The sequence below is a fragment of the Canis lupus genome, chromosome 30 (genome assembly GCF_011100685.1).
Source record: "Canis lupus familiaris isolate Mischka breed German Shepherd chromosome 30, alternate assembly UU_Cfam_GSD_1.0, whole genome shotgun sequence".
Lineage (NCBI taxonomy): Eukaryota > Metazoa > Chordata > Mammalia > Carnivora > Canidae > Canis > Canis lupus.
In genome coordinates this window covers 39,295,704-39,315,103 of record NC_049251.1, presented here as the reverse complement: position 1 = coordinate 39,315,103, position 19,400 = coordinate 39,295,704, and the positions used below count along the sequence as shown (strand labels likewise).

At 38.7% G+C, this 19,400-nt stretch overlaps 1 protein-coding gene across 3 annotated transcripts in view; it reads left to right on the top strand.

Annotated features, from left to right (window-relative positions):
- Nucleotides 1-19,400, top strand: part of HMG20A (high mobility group 20A) — a 77,416-nt gene that overhangs the window by 40,261 nt on the left and 17,755 nt on the right. For all 3 annotated transcript variants that reach the window (XM_038581056.1, XM_038581057.1, XM_038581055.1), the window contains exons 2-4: nt 12,534-12,626; nt 16,690-16,837; nt 18,427-18,639. In XM_038581056.1, the coding sequence (XP_038436984.1) occupies nt 12,538-12,626; nt 16,690-16,837; nt 18,427-18,639 (450 nt within the window). In that variant the 5' untranslated portion in view covers nt 12,534-12,537. The remainder of the gene's footprint in view (nt 1-12,533; nt 12,627-16,689; nt 16,838-18,426; nt 18,640-19,400) is intronic.

Genomic DNA, 19,400 nt, shown 5'->3' with positions numbered 1-19,400 from the left:
TTTCTCCCTTTTGTAAGTTGATATGACAGGGTATAGAAATTTAGGCTATTTTTTTATTCCTCTCAACACTTCAAGTATTTCACTCCACTCTCTTCATTCCATACTTTCTAAGGAGAGATTAGATATAATTCTTATATTTGCTTCTATAGGTTAGATATTTTTAGGGGCCTGGCTTTCCTTCTTCCCCCTCAGGAGATGTGAGAGGATCAATTTTATTTTTTTAATTCCAGTGTACTTAGCATGTAGTGCTCTATTAGTTTTAGGTATACAGTGTAGGGACCCAACCTTTCATACATTACTCTGTACTCATCAAGACAAGTGCACTCCTAATCCCCTTCAACTATTTCACCAACCCTCCCACCCCCACCCCCTCTGGTAACCATCAGTTTTTCTGTATAGTTAAGAGTCTGTTTCTTGGTTGGCCTCTCTCTCTCTTCTTTTCTTTGCTTGTTTTGTTTCTTAAATTCTGCATTAATGAAATCATATATATTTCTTTCTCTAGCTAATTTTGCTTAGCATTATACTGTCTAAATCCATCCATGTTGTTGCAAATGATGAGATTTTGTTCTTTTTATACCTGAATAATACTCCTTTGTGTATATATACACCACATCTTCTTTATCCATTTATCTATTGATGGACCTTGAGCCACTTCCATAGTTTGGCAATTGTAAATAATGCTGCAGTAAACATAGGGATGCATATATCCCTTCAAATTTCTGTTTTCACATTCGTTAATACCCAGTAGTGTGATTATTAGATCACAGGGTAGTTCTACTTTTAACATTTTGAGGAACCTCCAAATGTTTTCCATTATTGGAAAACAATAGTTTTCCATAATGGCCGCACCAGTTTGCATTCCCACCAGGAGTGCACAGGTGTTTCTTTTTCTCCACATCCTCACCAACACTTGTTTGAATTTTGTATTTTAGCCATTCTGGTAGATGCCGGGTGGTATCTCATTGTGGTTTTGATTTACATCTCACTGATGATGATTGATGTTGACCAAATTTTCGTATGTCTCTTGGCCATCTGGATGTCTTCTTTGGAGAAATGTCTGTTCATGTCTTCTGCTCATTTTTTTTTAAAGATTTTATTTATTTATTCATGAGAGACACAGAGAGAGAGAGGCAGAGACACAGGTAGAGGGAGAAGCAGGCTCCATGCAGGGAGCCCGATGTGGGACTCGATCCCAGACCCCAGGATCGTGCCCTGAGCCGAAGGCAGAAGCTCAACCACTGAGCCACCCAGACATCCCCTGCTCATTTTTAAATTAGATTATTTGGGGTTTTTGGTGTTGAGTTATATCAGATCTTTATATATTTTGGATACTAACACTTTGTCAGATATGTCATTTGCAAATACTTCCTCTCATTGAATAGGTTGTCTTTTAGTTTTGTTGTTTCCTTCACTATGCAGAAGCTTTTTATTTTGATGTAGTCCCCCCCAAAATTTATTTTTTTGTTTCCCTTGCCTCAGGAGACATATCTAGAAGGCTATCTCTCTTAGGATTTTTATGTTTTTCGGATCACATATTTAGATCCTTAATCCATTTTGAGTTTATTTTTGTGTATATTGTAAGAAAGTGGTTCAGTTTCATTCCTTTTAATGTAGCTGTCCAGTTTTCCCAAGACTATTTGTTGAAAAGACTGTCTTCTTCTCATTTCATGTTCTTGCCACTTTATAAAAGATGAATTGACCATATAATTGTGGGTTTATTTCTGAGCTTTCTATTCTGTTCTATTTCTGTTCCAGTACCATACTGTTTTGATTACAGTAGCTCTGTAATATAACTTGAAGTCTGGAATTCAGATACTTCCAGTTTTGTTTTTCTTTTGCAAGATTGCTTTGGCTATTTGAGGTCTTTTGTGATTCTATATATATTTTAGCATTGTCCTAGTTCTATGAAGAATACTGTTGCTATTTTGATAGAGATTATATTGCATGTATAGATTGCTTTGGGTGGTATAAACATTTTAACAGTATTTGTTCTTCCAGTCCATGAGCAGTGCTCACTTCAGCAGCACATATACCAATCCATGAGCATGGAATATCTTTCCATTTCTTTATATCAACTTCAGTTTCTTTCATTACTGTTTTATGTTTTTCAAAGTATAGGCCTTTCACCTCTTTAGTTAAGTTTATTCCTAGGTATCTTATTATTTGGGGTGCAGTTGTAAATGCTGCTTCATTATTAGTTGTATAGAAATACAACAGAGTTCTTGATTTTGTATCCTGTGACTTCATTGAATTCATTTGTCAGTTCAATTTTTGTTTTTTGGTGGAGTCATCTGCAACTTGTAAAAGTTTTACTTCTTCCTCATCAATTTGGATGTATTTTATTTCTTTCTCTTGTCTGACTGCTGTGGCCAGATCTTCCAGTACTATATTGAATAAAAGAGGTAAAAATAGACATCCTCTTTTTGTTCCTGACCTTAGGAGAAAAGCTTTCAATTTTTCCCATTGAGTAAGATGTTAGGTGTGGATTTTTCATATCAGGCCTTTATTACATTGAGGTATATTTCCTGTTGAGAGTTTTTATCATAAGTGAATGTCGTACGTTATCAAATGCTTTTTCTGCATTTATTGAAATGATTGGGGTTTTTTTCTTTTTTTTTCTTTCTTTTTTTTTTTTTCATTCATGAGAGACACAGAGAGAGAGAGAGAGAGAGAGGCAGAGACACAGGCAGAGGGAGAAGCAGGCTTCATGCAGGAGGGAGCCCAATGTGGGACTCGATCCTGTGTCTCCAGGATCAGGCCCTGGGCCAAAGGCAGCGCTAAACCGCTGAGCCACCTGGGCTGCCCGAAATGACCTTTTTTTAATCTGTTCTCTTACTTTTCATTAAGATTTTATTTTTTAGTAATCTCTACACCCAAGAAGGGGGTGCAACTCACAACCCCGAAATCAATCACATCCTCTACCAATTGAGTCAGGCCAGGCACCCTTACCCTTCTTCTTATTGTTATGATTGATTTGTGAATATTGAACCACTCTTGCATCCCAGAAGTAAACCCAGTTGACTGTGGTAAACAACTTTTTTAAATGTATTTTTGGGTTCAGTTTGGTAGTATTTTGTTGAGGATATCTGCATCTGTGCTCATCAAAGATACCATCCTGTAGTTCTTTTTTGTGGTATCTTTATCTGATTTTGGCATCAGGTAATACTGGTTTTCAGAAAGAATTTGGAAGTTTTCTTTCCTCTAATATTTTTTGGAAAAGTTTGAGATGAGTAAGAATGAACTTTTCTTCAAATGTTTGATAGAATTCCCCTGTGAAGCTGATTCTGGACTTTTGTTTGGGAGTTTTTTTAATTACTGATTCAATTTCATTCCTGGTAGTCAATCTCAATTTGGTAGCTCACATTTTCTATTTCTTCCTGATTCTGTTTTGGTAGGTTATATGTTTCTAGGAATTTACCCATTTCTTTTAGATTTGTGTGATTTGTTGACATATAATTTGTCACAGTATTCTCTTAAAATCATTTGTATTTCTGTGGTATTGGTTATTATGTCTCCTCTTTCATTTGTGATTTTGTTTGAGGCCTCTCTCTTTTTTGAGGCTGCAGAGATGTATCAATTTTATTGATCTTTTCAGAGAACCAGCTTCTAGTTTCAGTGATCTATTGTCTTTTTGGTTTCTATATCATTTATTTCTGCTCTAATCTTTATTATTACCTTCCTTCTGGTTTGGGGTTTTGTTTGTTGTTCTTTCTCTAAATCCTTTAGGTATAAGGTTAGGTTGTGTATTTGAGATTTTTCTTGTTTCTTGGGGTAGGCCTATATTGCTATAAACTTCCTTCTTAGAGCTCCTTTTCCTGCATTCCAAAATTTTTGGAGCATTGTATTTTCATTTTCATTTCTCTCTGTAATTTTTTATTTCTTCTTTGATTTCTTCATTGACTCATTCATTATTTAGTAGCATGTTACTTAGCCTCCATATATTTGTGCTTTTTCTAGATGTTTTTCTTATGGTTGATTTTTAGTTTCATAGTGGTCAGAAAAGATGCATGGTATGAGCTGGGTATTTTTTAATTTGTTGAGACTTGTTTTGTGACTTAATATATGATCTATTCTGGAGATTGTTCCATGTGTACTTCAGAAGAATGTGTATTCTGCTGTTTTCAGATGGAATTTCTGAATACATGTGTTATATCCCTCTGGTCTAGTGTGTCACTGTTTCCTTGATTTTCTCTTTGGATAATCTGTCCATTGATGTAAGTGGAGTGTTAAAGTCTCCTAGTCTTATTATATTACTATGAGTTGTTCCTTTAGGTTTGTCATTAACTGTTCTATGTATTTGAGTGCTCCGATGTTTGGTGCATAAATAATACAATTGTTATACCTTCCTGTTGGACTGTCCCCTTAATAATTATATGCATGTCCTTCTTTGTCTCGTTACAGTCTTTGTTTTAAAGTCTATTTTGTCCCTTACAGGAATTGCTACCTAACTTTCTTTTGACATCCATTTCCATGATATATGATTCTCTATCCCCTCATTTTCAATGTGCATGTGTCTTTAGGTCTGAAGTGAGTCCCTTGTAGGCAGCATGCAAATGGGTCTTGTTTTTTATACATTCTATCATCCTGTGTCTTTTGATTGGAGCCTTCAGTCCATTTACACTCAAAGTAATTATTGATAGCTATGTATTTATTGCTATTTTGATACTTTTTTGTGATTGGTTATGTAGTTCTTCTCTGATCCTTCTCTTGCTCTCTTTCACAGTTTGTTGGCTTTCTTTAGTGATATACTTGGATTCCTTTCTCTTTCTTCTTTGCATATCTATGTTTTTTTATTTGTCATTACCATTAGGTCTATATATAATAACATCTTCTGCATAAAGCAATCTATATTAAGTTGATGGTTGCTTAAGTTTGAACCCAGTCTTTTCTCCTTTTCCTCCCCCATGTTTTAGGTATATGATATCATATTTTACATTCTTTAATTTTTTTAATCTCTTTTTTACAGATAGACTTATTTTTACTACTTTTGTATTTCCTACCTTTCTTACTCTTACTTATGGCCTTTCCTTTTCACTCAGAGATTGCCCTTTAACATTTCTTGTGGGGCTGGTTTAGTTATTATGAACTCATTTAGCTTTTGTTTGTCTGAGAAAGTCTTTATCTCTCCTTCTATTCTAAATGATAGCCTTGCTGGATAGTGTATTCTTGGCTGCAGATTTTTTCCTTTTGATACTTTGAATGTATTATGCCATTTTCTTCCGGCCTACAAAGTTTCTGCTGAAAAATCCACTTATAGCCCTATAGGGTTTCCCTTGTATATAACGGTCTTCTTTTCTCTTGATGCTCTTAAAATTCTCTTTTCATCACTACTTTTTCACATCTTAGTTACTATGTGTCTTGGTGTGGACCTCCTTGGATTGATTTTATGGGGGCAAGTCTCTCAGCCTATTGGACCTGGATATCTTTTTCCCCCCAAGTTAGGGAAATTTTCAGCAATTATTTCTTCAAATAAATGTTCTGCCCCCTCGTCTCTTTCTTCTTCTCCTGGGAGAATATAACACGAATGTTGTTACACTTGATGGAGTCACTGAGTTCCCTAAGTCTGTTCTCATTTTGCATATTTTTTCTCTCACCTGCTCAGCTTGATAACTTTCCATTACTCTGTCTTCCAGATCGTTAATTTATTCCTCTGTTTTTTTTTCTAGCCTGCAATTTATTCCATCTAGTGCACTTTTAATTTCATTGATTGTGCTCTTCATCTCTGAGTGATTCTTTGTATCTCTTTGTTAAGAGTCTCCCTGATGTTCTCCACTCTTCTCAGGTACAGTGAGTATCTTTATGATCATTACTTTAAATTCTCTATCAGGGGATGCCTGGGTGGCTCGGTGGTTGGGTGTCTGCCTTTGGCCCAGGGCATGATCCTGGAGTCCCAGAATCAAGTCCCACATCGGGCTCCCTGCATGGAGCCTGCTTCTCCCTCTGCCTGTGTCTCTGCATCTCTCTCTCTCATGAATAAATAAATAAATAAAATCTTGAAAAAAATAAAATAAGTTCTCTGTCAGGCATATTAGTTAAATTCATTTAGCTTTGGTGTCTTGCTGTGATTTTGTCCTCTTCTTTCATTTGGGACATATTCCTCTCATTTTGTCTAATGCTCTGTTTCTGTTTCTGTGTGTTAGGAAAGTCAGCTATATGTCTTCTGCTCCCAAAAGTAATGGCCTTATGAAGACGAGGTCCTGTGGTGCCCTGCAGTGCAGTGTCCTCTTTACCAGAACCTGGTGCTTTAAAGGGTGTCTCCTGTGTGCATGCATCTTTCTGTTGTGTCCTGGCCACTATTTTCTTCAGTTCAGTTGTCTACAGAGGCTCTCTTTGCCTGTTTTGTCTACAGACGGTATGCACCCAAGGTGCACCTAGGGCTTGCAAGGCCCTTCACTGCCACCAGGACTGAGGCCCCACAAAACACACAGCTTAGGAGGTGAGTTAGAAGATACAATGTTGGCATCGTCTCCTTGGGGAGGGGACTTGCAATACTGGGACTGAGGCAAACTTGACTGGAAAGGGTGGATCCACCAAAGCACAAGGAGGTAGGGTTTGGTATAAGCAAGTTAGGTAGTGAGTAGTGAGTATGACTGCCAATGCTGGTTCCTGCAGGTGGCCTTGCAGTGCCTGCCAGCTCCTTTATTCCTCCAAAAGTCCCACAGTGATCCTTGCCCCTCTAGAACACACTTAGGAATGAGTAAATTACTCTCCTACTCATATGCCACAAGTTAAACTGCTGCTTCTGTGCTATATTTCCTCTGGCTGTTTGTCTTGATGTCTCTTTAAGGGCAGGGACTCAGCTTCCTATTGCCCTCTGGGCTCTCCCAGAACTGAGCCCATTGATTTTTTAAATTCTGTGCTTCAAGTCCCACTGGTTTTAAGAACTCAGGAAATTTGGCCCCTCTCACTTTGAAAGCCAAATGTTGTAGGGATTGCTCTTCCTCGTGCAGGCTTCCCAGGGTGATGGTTTGTTTCCCTCTTGTAGCTGCAAACCCCCTTCCTCCCATCCGCCCAGCAGACAGCTTCAGTTGTTTGGCTCCATACCACACCTCTGCCTCTCCTACCCTCTTCAGTGTGGCCTGTGCTCTATCGATAGTCATTAGGTTAGTCGTGGAGTTTGTTCTGCAAGTCTGGGGCGGGGGAGGGGGGTGGACAAGGTGAGCTGAAGGTCCCCTTACACTGCCCTCTTTCCGCCTCCCCTCTGGTCCGACTTCCTTCAAGATTTTTTTATCTTTGACTTTTTGAAGTTTAAGAGGTTTTTAGTATAGTTTTTTTGTATGTTTTTTACTTTATTCTTTATTCTTTTACTGTTGATAATCTCTGAGCCTCTTGGATCTATGAACTCTGTTGTGTGACATTAATTTGGAGGAATTCTCAGTCATTGTTGCTTCAAGTACTGCTTTTGTTCCTTTCTCTCTTCTACTGCTATTCCTATTACATGTATCTTACACCTTTTATATTTATTCCATGATTTTTGGATAATCTGTCCTTTTTTTACTCCAGTCCATTTTTTCTTTGCTTTTCCGTTATAGAAATTTCTCTTGTCGTAGTATCAAGCTCAGAGAGTCTTTCCTCCACTGTTTTACAGTCAACTAAGCCCATCAAAAATACTCATTTATGTTACAGTGGTTTTTATTTCCGACATTTCTTTTTGATTAAGTCTTAGAATGTCTGTCTCTCTATTTATATATTATATTAACTCTCTGTTCCTGCATGTTGTCTACTTTTTCCATTAAAGCCCTTAACGTATAATTTAAAAATATTCCGGTCTGAGAACTTTAGTATTCATGCTATATATTACTTGGTCAGTCTCTTCAAACCAGGGTTTTTGTCTTCTAGCATGCCTTAAAGTTTTTTGTTGAAAAATAGACATAGGGTACTAGATAAAAGGAATTGTGGTACATAGGTATTTCGTGATACCTTCAGTGATGTAGTGATAAGGCATAAAGGGAGAAGCATTTCATAACCTTATAATTAGGTCTCAGTCTTTTGGTGAGCCTGTGCCTGTGGAGTATAACCTCCAGTGTTTCTCAGGTTTTTTTCCCTTTAGGTAAGACCGAATGGCTGGAAGGAGCTGGAGTTGTAGGTTTCCCTTAGCCCATGTGGAAAGCTGAACAGTTAGAGTCGGTATTTCCCCAGCATTCCTAAAAAGTGTGGTAAGGATATGGAGAACTTGGAATTCTCACATATTGTTAGTAGGAATGTAAAATGGTACAGATGCTTTGGAAAACAGCATTCCTCAAAATGTTAAATATGGAGTTACCATATAACCCAGTAATTTCCATTCCCAGGTATATGCCCAAGAGAATTGAAAACATGTCCATAAGAAAACTTGTACACAAATGTTCATAAACACCATTATTCACAGAGACCAAAAGTAGAAACAACCTAGGTCTATCAGCTGGTAAATGCAAAAGCAAAATGTAGTATAGCCATGCAATGGAATATTATTCATACATAGAAAAGAATGAAATGCTGACATATGCTACAGTTTGATGAAGCTGGAAGAATTTTATGCTAAATGAAAGAAGCCAGACACAAAAGGCCACATTGTGTATTCCATTTATATGAGATAATTCAGAATAGGAATAGCCATAGAGACGGAAAGGAGATTAGTGGTTACCCGGGCCTAGGGGAAGGGGAGAATGAGGAGTAACTGCTATGGATACCAAGTATCTTTTGGGGGTGATGAAAATGTTCTAAAGTCAATTATGCTGTTGGTTGTATAGCCTTGTAAATATATAAAAGCCACTGAATTGTATTCTTTAAGGAGTGAGTTTTATGGTATTTTGAAAAAAAATAAAGCAACTTTAGGATGGCCCTTGATCTGAGTCAGGGATAGGGAGTATAAGAGAGGAGAGTAAGTGGGAGGGTTTGGGTGACTTAGGTTTGAGTTGGTTGGGAAAGTTTGACAGCGCTGATATGGCAGTTGGAGAAGGTCCTGAGAAAATGTAACGTGATTGCTGAGAACGTTGAGGAGCTAGTTGTGGATGGACAAATTTACAAGAGCACCCTTTACTTTGTGATTTCTTTTTTCCACAACACCATCTTGAGTTAAAACTCAGAATTGATCTACATCCGAGGTGTAGAAGGGGTAGCAAGGCAAAGAACTTGAGAGTGTTGACAAAAGAATATTTGAAATGTGGCCATGGAATCTAAGCTGGAAGAGAAGGGAAAACCAAGGGTCAGGGAATAGAGGTTTCTGTGGTTAGAGGTCATGGGTAGTAGAAGTAATTGAGAGAGCTGAAATGGTAGGGAATGGTGGTCAGAAATATTTGAATTTGAGGTTGGTTGGACAAACGGCATGATTTTTAAAAGAACTGGAAGTTTTACATAAGACTCTCAGCGTGGAAAATGAGGGACAGAATCCGTCAGCTCTGGAGGTGTGTGGTGAAGAGTGAAGGTGGAGCGTCTCCAAGGAGAACTCCGGGACGTGGGCTGAACCTGTGAGAGTAAGGAAGGGGCGCTTGAAACGAGCCAACCCCAGAGGACCTCAGTACAAATCAGACTCCCAGCACCATCCAGCACGTTTGGGATAAGGTAGTCTCACCATTGACGTCATCCCTATTGTCAGGAGGGCTAGTAGGAAAATCTTACCTGGGAACAGTTCTTAAACTCCACCTGTGTTGACTAAAGCAATATTCTTTCTTTTTTTAAGATTTTATTTATTCATTCACAAGAGACACAGAGAGAAAGGCAGAGACCCAGGCAGAGGGAGAAGCAGGCTCCATGCAGGGAGCCCGACGTGGGACTCGATCCCAGGTGTCCGGGATCACGCTCTGAGCCAAGGGCAGACGCTCACCCACTGAGCCACCCGGGTGTCCCCCAAAGCAATATTCTGAATGTGATTTAGCTCCCCATGTTTACTACAGGGAGAAAATGTGTTGATTGGCCAATACCTAGTGTGCTTAATATAATTATTACAATTTTTATAATTGTCATGAAAATATCTTAAACTGGCACCATGTTTTATACTTTCTTTTTTTTTTTTTTTTTTTTTTTCTTTTTTTTTTTGGTGAGTGGCTAGTGTTAGAGGGAATTTTTGGATTTTCAAAGCTACAGTCTAGACCCTCATTCGAAGTGTAAGCCCCAAGGTAATAGTGTTTTTTGAGACTTCTAGGTAGAGGTCCTTCACTGGGAGGTCCCTTCTGCAAGGAAACATCTGCATGAAATGCTTACTTATGTAAACTGCAGATTTGTATATTGCTTTGTCTTTGTGCATATTTCTCCTCTCTCCCCTTCCAGCTCAGCATTCATTACATTTCTTAAGTGCTTCACATAGAATTCCAGAGTTCAGTGTGACCTCTGTACTGGGACATTATCAGACACAGATGCTACACTGAAAGGCTTTTTGGCAATCAGTGGCTTAGTAGCTGTGATTCAGTTTGAATCACCCCCTCACAGACCATATGAAAGCAGATTCTTGCAGGATCCCAGCCGTGTTCTTGGGAATCATTTTCTTTTCCAATTTACTGGACTAGTTTAGAGGCCTTTGGGTTTCACTGGACTTTTTCCTCATTTCCTTCCTTTTGTTGATCTTGGCCCTTTAACCTTCCACCCACTTTATTACTCATTTCTTAGGGGCCTGACTACTCAATAACATTAGAGAAAATATATCTGAAGCCATATGGGTTGAGGTAAAACAAACTTAAGGGGAAAAAAGCAAGAAATTTGTGTTCTCTCAACTTCCTTTGTTTATATGATCTGTTTATATGTTGCTAAGGTTGTGCTGTCCAGCTTCCTCCCAGTATCTCAGCAATGACTACAGATAACTGGGCAGCACCCTAAAAGGGGCATATTGGCATCGTGAATCCCAAGACACTTCATTCACCCCCTGCCTTTGAGATGTAAGGGATGCAAGGAGCTTCAGATGCTGAATCTTAAAGTTCTTGAAAGGCCTTGTAGGTTTAGGGAGACTTTTAGAAAGAAGCCAGAGTCCTTCCTTATAAAGTTTGGGAGTAAATATCTGGCAGTTTGAATGTTTGCTCATGATTTACAGTTAGGCTGGATAACATCTAATTGATTAGAGGTTTGTTTGTTTGTTGTTTTGTTTTGTTTTGGTTAGGTGAGTATCAGGGTAAGGTGAAGAGCCCCCTCAGAAGCCCCCATGTCTTGAAGGGATTGAGAAGGGTTAGCAAGCATCTCTGCACGTGGAATAAACTTTTGATTGAGCCTAAAATTCCTGTCTACTTTCCACGCTCTACCCACCGCAATGGGTAAGAGACATACAGAGATGCGTTGTTTTCACATTAAGCTGTGTATGAAACTTAGTCTGCTAACCAACAAATTTAGAGGGGAAAACAAGAAAATAAGTAAAAATTTGGAAGTAAATGACTCTACTACACATGTAGAATTTGGTGTCAGAGTCATGTGCACCTGCTTGGTGTCTCCTCCTCTGTGGGATGAATCCTGGGCTGCTGTGCCTTCCCCTTCATTGCTGTTTCCTAGGTCTCCTTAGCAGCAGCCCCTGAAATAACTGCTGAGGCAGCTCCTGAGTGAATTCTCATAATTTGCTTCTCAATTCTCCCTGTTTGATTGAGGCCCTCTTTCTCTTGAGTGGTTTACAGTTCCCCTGAAGTGGCTACTATTTGGGGTCACTATTGAATGTTTTGTTTGAATATCACTTAAATGATGAATGGGAGGCTGCTGCTTTTAGCTCTGTGGGGTGAAGCCCTTCGTGGTAAGCCTTGAAAGGGAAAAATCTTTCTCTGTAGTGATGTGCTAAATGAAATTACTCTCTTTGTCACTTTGTCCTTTTATCCTTTCAGTCTGATAACCTCAAGTTCTTGTGATTTATTTGGTTTCCTTCAATTAAGCTCAGTTGTTTCCTGCACCCAGGTGCATGCTATTTCCGTTGGTCATCATGGGGATGAAAAGCATATTTCTGACCTGGAAATGTGGTTTCTTTAACTCTGCACCACATCAGTATGCCTTCCAGCCTCCACTTCCTGTGCATTATTTCCTTTTGGAGGGCTCAGTTTGTTACCATTTAATCTAAGGATGATTCATCTGGGACAGAGACCCGATAATGCTATAATAACAATACCTTGCTTTAATAATACCCAAAGCACTTACGATCTTAGCCTTTCTCTGTTTATGAAGCTCTTTCAGCTTAATCCTCACAATAACCCTGTGGGTCAAGTCAGCAATTTTGACTGTGTTTAAGCTGGTGAGACTGTATCTCAAAGACATTGAAAACTTGTTCAGGGTTACAATGCTACTTAACGATTTTTACAGAAAATGAAGAATGCTTTTGAAGATATTCTGAATGAACAAAAAAGAATTTCCAAACTGGGTCCCATTTATAAAAATCTGACTGTTTTTAGTCTGGTCCGTCAGTAAGAACAAAGTCAAGAACCCAGTAACCAGAATTTAAATCGATATGTCCAAGTCAAGAAAATAAATATTTAGGTCATTTTCAATTCTGCTGCTGAGGTAATAAATTTAAGGAAGGCTGGCTCTTAAATTAATGGAACTTCAACTGGAAGTAATTAAGACATTATCATTATTTTCTTATTCCCTCTTCCTTTTAGAGAGATGGAAACCTTGATGACTAGCTCCACCCTGCCACCCCTTTTTGCAGATGAAGATGGCTCCAAGGAGAGTAATGATCTGGCTGCAACTGGGTAAGCAGCTGCTTCGGGACACTGGGCCTGTCTGCCTAGGCTTCACAACACAGCCTCTGACAATGTGTGAGGTGCTAAAGAGACCTTTTTATACCATAAAAATAGAAGGTATGTTTGTTATGCTTTACAAAGAGAGCAAGAGCCATTGTAAGCTGCTTTGTGATCTGCATTCACCTATCATTTGTGGTGCTCTGGTTCCTGTGAACTGGAGCAACAGTATGTGGACCTGGGAAGTATCGTCGGTTCCTCCCGGTTAGGAGAATTACATAGTCACAATTAAACACATACCTGCCACAGGGCTAGCTCTGAAAATCAAGTTCATTTTCTTTTTGAGTTCCCACAGATACTGAAATAATTTTTTCCCCAAAGGTCAGATTTTTTTTTTTAGATCAGATTTGTTTAATATGGCTCTTTTATTCAAGATGCCTGGAGCTCTGACTAACTTCTGTTCCTTTTCTGCCTCCACCTCCTTTCTTTGGTATTTGTGGACAGATATGTAAAGTGATATAAAAAAGGGCTAAAAGCAATAGTCCCTCTTCCCTTGAAAATCTCTGTTCCACTTGAATTTTTATCTTTTCTATTTAGAAGTTATTTGCCATGGAAGAAATGTATTCACTAATAGATTGAAGTGCTAGCTAATCCCTATGATGAAGTATTTTAATATTCTATAGAGCTCTTTAAATATAGACTACACTTTGTAATTCTGTTTCCTTCCTTCAGATTTATTTCTTTTCTCATTAATACCTGCCTTCCGACATTATTATTCAGATAAAACAGCTCTCCAAGACTTTTCTAAAAGCTGCCTAGGTGCTAAATCCAATTCATTCAAGAAAACTTTTCTGAGTGTCTCCTGTATGCCATACACTGTTCTAGATCCTGGGTACTAAGAAATGAATAAAACAGATAAAATACCAGCCCCGCAGAGTTTAAATTCTACTGGGGACACCAGGCAATAAGCAGGATAAATAAGTAAAATACATACTATGTTGTTAAGAACCGTGGATTAACAAATACAGCAGGGAAGAGGGATAGGAAGGCCTTGGGGTATAGTTTTAGATACGATGGCCTCAGAAAGGCTTTGAAAGTGACTTGAAAAACTGTGGAAGGAGCATGATGTCCTCCAACAGATGAATGGATAAAGAAGATATGATACACACACACACACACACACACACACACACACACACACAAAATGGAATGTTACTCAGCCATCTGAAGAGACAAATACCTACCATTTGTTTCGACGTGGATGGAACTGGAGGGTATGATGCTGAATGAAATAAGTCAATCAGAGAAGGACAATCATCATAAGGTTTCACTCATACGTGCAATATAAGAAACAGTGAAAGGGATTATAAGGGAAAGGAGGGGAACTGAGTGGGAAAAATGAGGGGGACAAACGATGAGAGACTCCTAACTCTGGGAAACAAACAAAAGGGTTGTGGAAGGGGAGGTGGGTAGGGGGGATGGGGTAACTGGGTGATGGGCACTGAGGAGGACACTTGATGGGATGGATGAGCACTGGATGTTATACTGTATGTTGGCAAATTGAATTTAAATTTTTTTAAATGTAAAATAAATAAATAAAAGTGGCTTGAATAAAGACCTGAAGGAAGTAAGGTAGCTAGTGTGTAGTTCTTTGGGGAAGATTATTTGAGGCAGAGGGAGGAGTGAATGTAAAAATTACCCTGAGTTCGGAGTGTTTCTACCTTTTAGAAATAGCCACGAGGCCAGTGTGGCTGGAGCAGAGTATACCACGGGAAAGGTAATAGAGAGCTACATCAGTACTTTCTGAGTCAGAAAGTCTGAGTGAGGGCCAGAGGTTCTACATTTTAGTGAGTTCCCAGCTGATATCAATGCTGCTGGTGTACCATTTGCTTCAACGTGGATGGAACTGGAGGGTATTATGCTGAGTGAAATAAGTCAATCGGAGAAGGACAAACATTATATGTTCTCATTCATTTGGGGAATATAAATAATAGTGAAAGGGAATATAAGGGAAGGGAGAAGAAATGTGTAGGAAATATCAGAAAGGGAGACAGAACATAGAGACTCCTAACTCTGGGAAACGAACTAGGGGTGGTGGAAGGGGAGGAGGGCGGGGGGTGGGGGTGAATGGGTGACGGGCACTGAGGGGGGCACTTGAGGGGATGAGCACTGGGTGTTATTCTGTATGTTGGCAAATTGAACACCAATAAAAAATAAATTTATTATAAAAAAATAAAAAATTAAAAAATAAAAACAAAAACAAAATGCCACTGGTGTGAGGCCCATAACAAGGGACTAGATTGTGTAGGATCTTAGAGATCAGAGTAAGCACTTTAACTCACACTCCAAGTGAGGTGGGAAAGTATTGGAGGATTTCAAGTAGAATGATATGATCTAACTTTTTAATAGGATCCCCATGCCTGTTATATTGAGAATAAAGGGAACAGTGGCTGAAGCAAGGAGATGAGTTAAGCTCCTAAAATAATTCAAGCAAGAAATGATGACTTAAAGAACGTCACTAGTGACTTTGACAAGAGTATTTTTGGTAGAGTAGTAGGGGCGAAGCCTCAGTGGAGAGGGTTGCAAAGATCATGGGATGGGGCTTGATGATAAATGTAGAATTCTACGTGTATTTTGAAGATAAATCAAGTAAGATCTGCCTGAAAGACCAGATGAGTAGCCACATTAGCGCGAAATCATCTAACACAAAACCTATTGTATAATAAAGTGTTGAACATCTCGTTATTTGTTGAGTATTGTACTGAAAGTGAAAAAACAATAGTTGTATGGGTACAGAATAGTCATAAGGGTATCTGTTATTTTCCTGGTGATCATGAGGCTCACTGCTGCTGCCCAGCATCATGGGAGAGTGTCATACTGCAAATCGCTAAGCCCAGGAAAAGATCCAGATTCAAAAATCCAAGTGTGGTGTCTACTGAGTGTGTTTCACTTTTGCACCATCATAAAGTTGAAAAATCATAAATCATACCATCCTAACTTGGGGGGACTGTATGTATAAATAATTCTACAAAGGAAGGGAGACAAATGAAGTGGGATCAAGAGAGTGCTTTTTGTTTCATTTTGTTTTGTTTTAAGACAAGAGTAAAAATGCCACATTAGTAGGCCTAGTAGGCTGATCCGATAGACAGGGAAGAATTGGTAATGCCAGAGAAGACAGAGTCACTGAGAACCTGTTTTTGAGTGGGCTAGACACTGTGGAGTCCATGGCACAAGTGGAAGGGTGTGCCAATTCATAAGAACAAAAGGCCCTTTTTTTCCCCTCCCGTCTTAATCCAACTTGCCATTTCCAAGGCATTTGACACCTGTGACCACTCCCCTCTGGTTCCTGTTCATTTCAGTCAGGGTTCGTAGGATCAGTACATTTTCCCTAACCTCATTCTCCTATTTTACTGAAGTAAGGAATGTACAAGAATTAGTAACTTAAAAATTGATAGCACTGTTGAAACAAGAATGACAGTGAGAGAACAAGTTGCCAAAGACATCCCAAATGATTGAAATATCCGGGAAGCAAAGCTCCCGAGATCAAACTGGGTCTCTTATGTCACCTCTTTTCAGAGAACATGATTGGCATTGAGTTCATAGATCTCTTAGCCTTTTTCAGAGGACCTCAAAGACCTCAAAAATGTAGGAAACTCCTGCTTAAAATCGTCTATTATATTTTCTAGAAAGGGTCAGAAAAGTATAATTTCTTTCATTTCCAGTACAGTCTGCAGCGGCTTTCATTCATTTCTCAGCCCACTATAATCTGGTTTTTATTCCCATAATTCCACTAAAAGTGTACTCCCTAAAATTGCCAACAATCTTCAGGTCTTCAAATTTAGGAGGTACTATTTAGCCTATCTTATTTGATATCTAGGTCAATCAAGCCCTGAAACTATTTTTTTTTTAATTCTAACTGTTCTGGAGACATTGTTTACATTTACACAAATGAGGTGGGGAATTAAATCTGGCTTCTGCTTCTGCTGGCAGGGAAATTTGTCTTGAATCTTGGTAAACAGGAATTTTTGATGCTGTTGATAATTTAATGATGGCACATCTGCCTATTATTTTTAAGGTTAACCCACCCAGATGTTCCATATAGCAGTGGAGCCACATCATCCACCAACAATCCAGATTTTGTGGAGGATCTCTCCCAAGGTCAGTTGCTTCAGAATGAGGCTTCAAATACAACAGAAGGCCCTGAACAGAGACATGAAGATGAGGTAAGCTGAAACAGGTCTTCCTGTTACCAGTCTCTGAAATGTCTAAATCAGCTGTCAGCAAGGGACTTTATCAAAGTGTTCATCCTCTGGCCTTCTTACATTCTGCAGAATTTTCTTCATAGAACTATATTAATGGTTTCACATAGAACCATACTAACGGTTTTAATGACCTAGAGACAAGTAGACTCTATTTCCCTCCTATTTAATAAATTTACACCTACATCATACTAGATGTTCAACAAATACTTGTTGAATGAATGAAGACTTAAATAGGTAATTAATGACAAGGCCTTGTGCACTTGTTCAAGGCCACACATTGCACACCAAGCCCTGCAGCAGGGAATCATATGTACTGAAAAGACTCGCACCATTTACCCAAGATGTTCACCCTCCCCTAGAGAGCATCTTTCCTAATTCACCCAAGGTCCATTAGGCCCTAGGCAGTCATGGCCTTTCTGAACTTTCAGTGTTCCTTGCAAATGATTGATTATATTGTCCACGTTTTAAGGCACTCTTTTTTTTTTTAGCCATAAAAGAGTAGCACCGTTAATTTTGTCTTTTTTCTTATTTTGAAAGAGCTGATGTTTTTCATGTTAGCATCCTTAAAGATTATAATGAATGCTTGAAGCTTCTTAAACATCTTAAAATCCTTAGTAGTTTTAATGTTACTAAGTTTACAAGACAAAAACGGGGGGAAAAGCTGATACCAAATACTCTAATTGCTCAATGATGAATTATTGCACCATTTTATATATATTTTGAGGAGTACAGTACTGTAATTAATATTTAGATGTTTTTGTCTCATTTTGCTTATCTTTCTCGTCCCTGAAATAAGAATTCTTGTATCCATAACACTATTAACTGATAGGTTGTGTGTATTTGTAAAATCATGAAACAGAAGTGTGGTGCAGTTTGCATCTCATTAAAAGGGACAGAGAGAAAGGGTTGTGGTAAAACATCAGTAGTACCTCAGGCCTTTCTTTAAACTTTTTTGAGGTGATTTCATCTTTTGATTTAACTAATAACATATAAAGATCTCTGACTTTATAAAAATCTATATGCTATCTGCTGTAAGAAATGAACTGGTGTTTGAATGGTATCAATGAAAAACATCCTTCATGAATGATTTTTAATCCCTGTACTACAACTAATCTCTTTGTTTGCTCAGTGCGTATGTCATCTTATTCTGATTTACTGTGACAGATTCTGCTTCTCTGGCACAGTGCTATGTATGCACAGCATTTCTCATTTAGAATATCTCCTGTCAGGAGTCAGGACTTGTTAAGTGCATATGAAGGCCAAAGCTTAAGTGATCATGGTACCCCTTGTTCTCCTCAATTAGGATTAGCCCCTTAATGTAACAGTTTGTAGTGTGGTACATAAAAGGGTGTGCAGGTGAACTATTTGGAATTCCTTCTTGAAGACTGCATGGCAGTCATTTATACCTATGACAGATTTGGAGAACTTTGAAAATCCAGTCCCTCAATAGTAGGAAAATTCAACTCGTATCCTGTTTAGTTCGTTTGTTTTATTGTTGTTATTTGGCCATATTTTATATTTGGTGTTTGGTTTTTTGTTTTGTCTTGTAGCAAAGAAGTAAGCGAGGAGGTTGGTCCAAAGGAAGAAAGAGGAAGAAACCTCTTCGAGACAGCAACGCACCCAAATCCCCCCTTACAGGATATGTTCGGTTCATGAACGAGCGTCGAGAACAGCTTCGAGCAAAGAGACCAGAAGTCCCATTTCCAGAAATCACAAGGATGTTAGGCAATGAATGGAGTAAACTGCCTCCTGAGGAAAAACAGGTAATTGTTCCTATTCCTGATCTTTGCTTGGTTTTGATTTTACTTCAAAGACAGCTTCTAGGGATCCCTGGGTGGCGCAGCGGTTTGGCGCCTGCCTTTGGCCCAGGGCGCGATCCTGGAGACCCGGGGTCAAGTCCCACGTCGGGCTCCCGGTGCATGGAGCCTGCTTCTGCCTCTGCCTATGTCTCTGCCTTTCTCTCTCTCTCTCTGTGTGTGTGTGTGACTATCATAAATAAATTAAATAAATAAATAAATACTTCTATCAGAAAAGCAAAGAGGATGAATGATTGGTTCTTCAGTTTTGTCATGGGGCCCAGGAGAACAGAATAGCAGAATTCACCATAGTTCTTTTCTCTAGCACATTGGTTTTTATACTGTTTCAGGATCTGCTGCAGGGACACAAACAGGAGGGACTCTAGGCGCCACCCCCACCCCCACCCCCAACCTAAAGCAGCTCCGCTTTTATTTGATTTATGTGCTCATATAAGAATTTTGTAAAAACTGATTCAATATTACAAAATTAAAAAATATATCAACATAATTTATTCCACCAAATTAAATTAAAAGTCATGAGTTGAATGAGAAAAGGTCATTTGATAAAATTCTCCTGTTCACGTAAGATTTTTATTTAAATTTTTTTAACTAGAGTTCTGGCAAATCTAACCTATGAAAAATAAAGCAAGAACTATCTGAATTCTTTTCTAAGACAGAAACTAACACTACTGTCAAACTGAAACAAATCTATTTGTTACAGTTGAGAG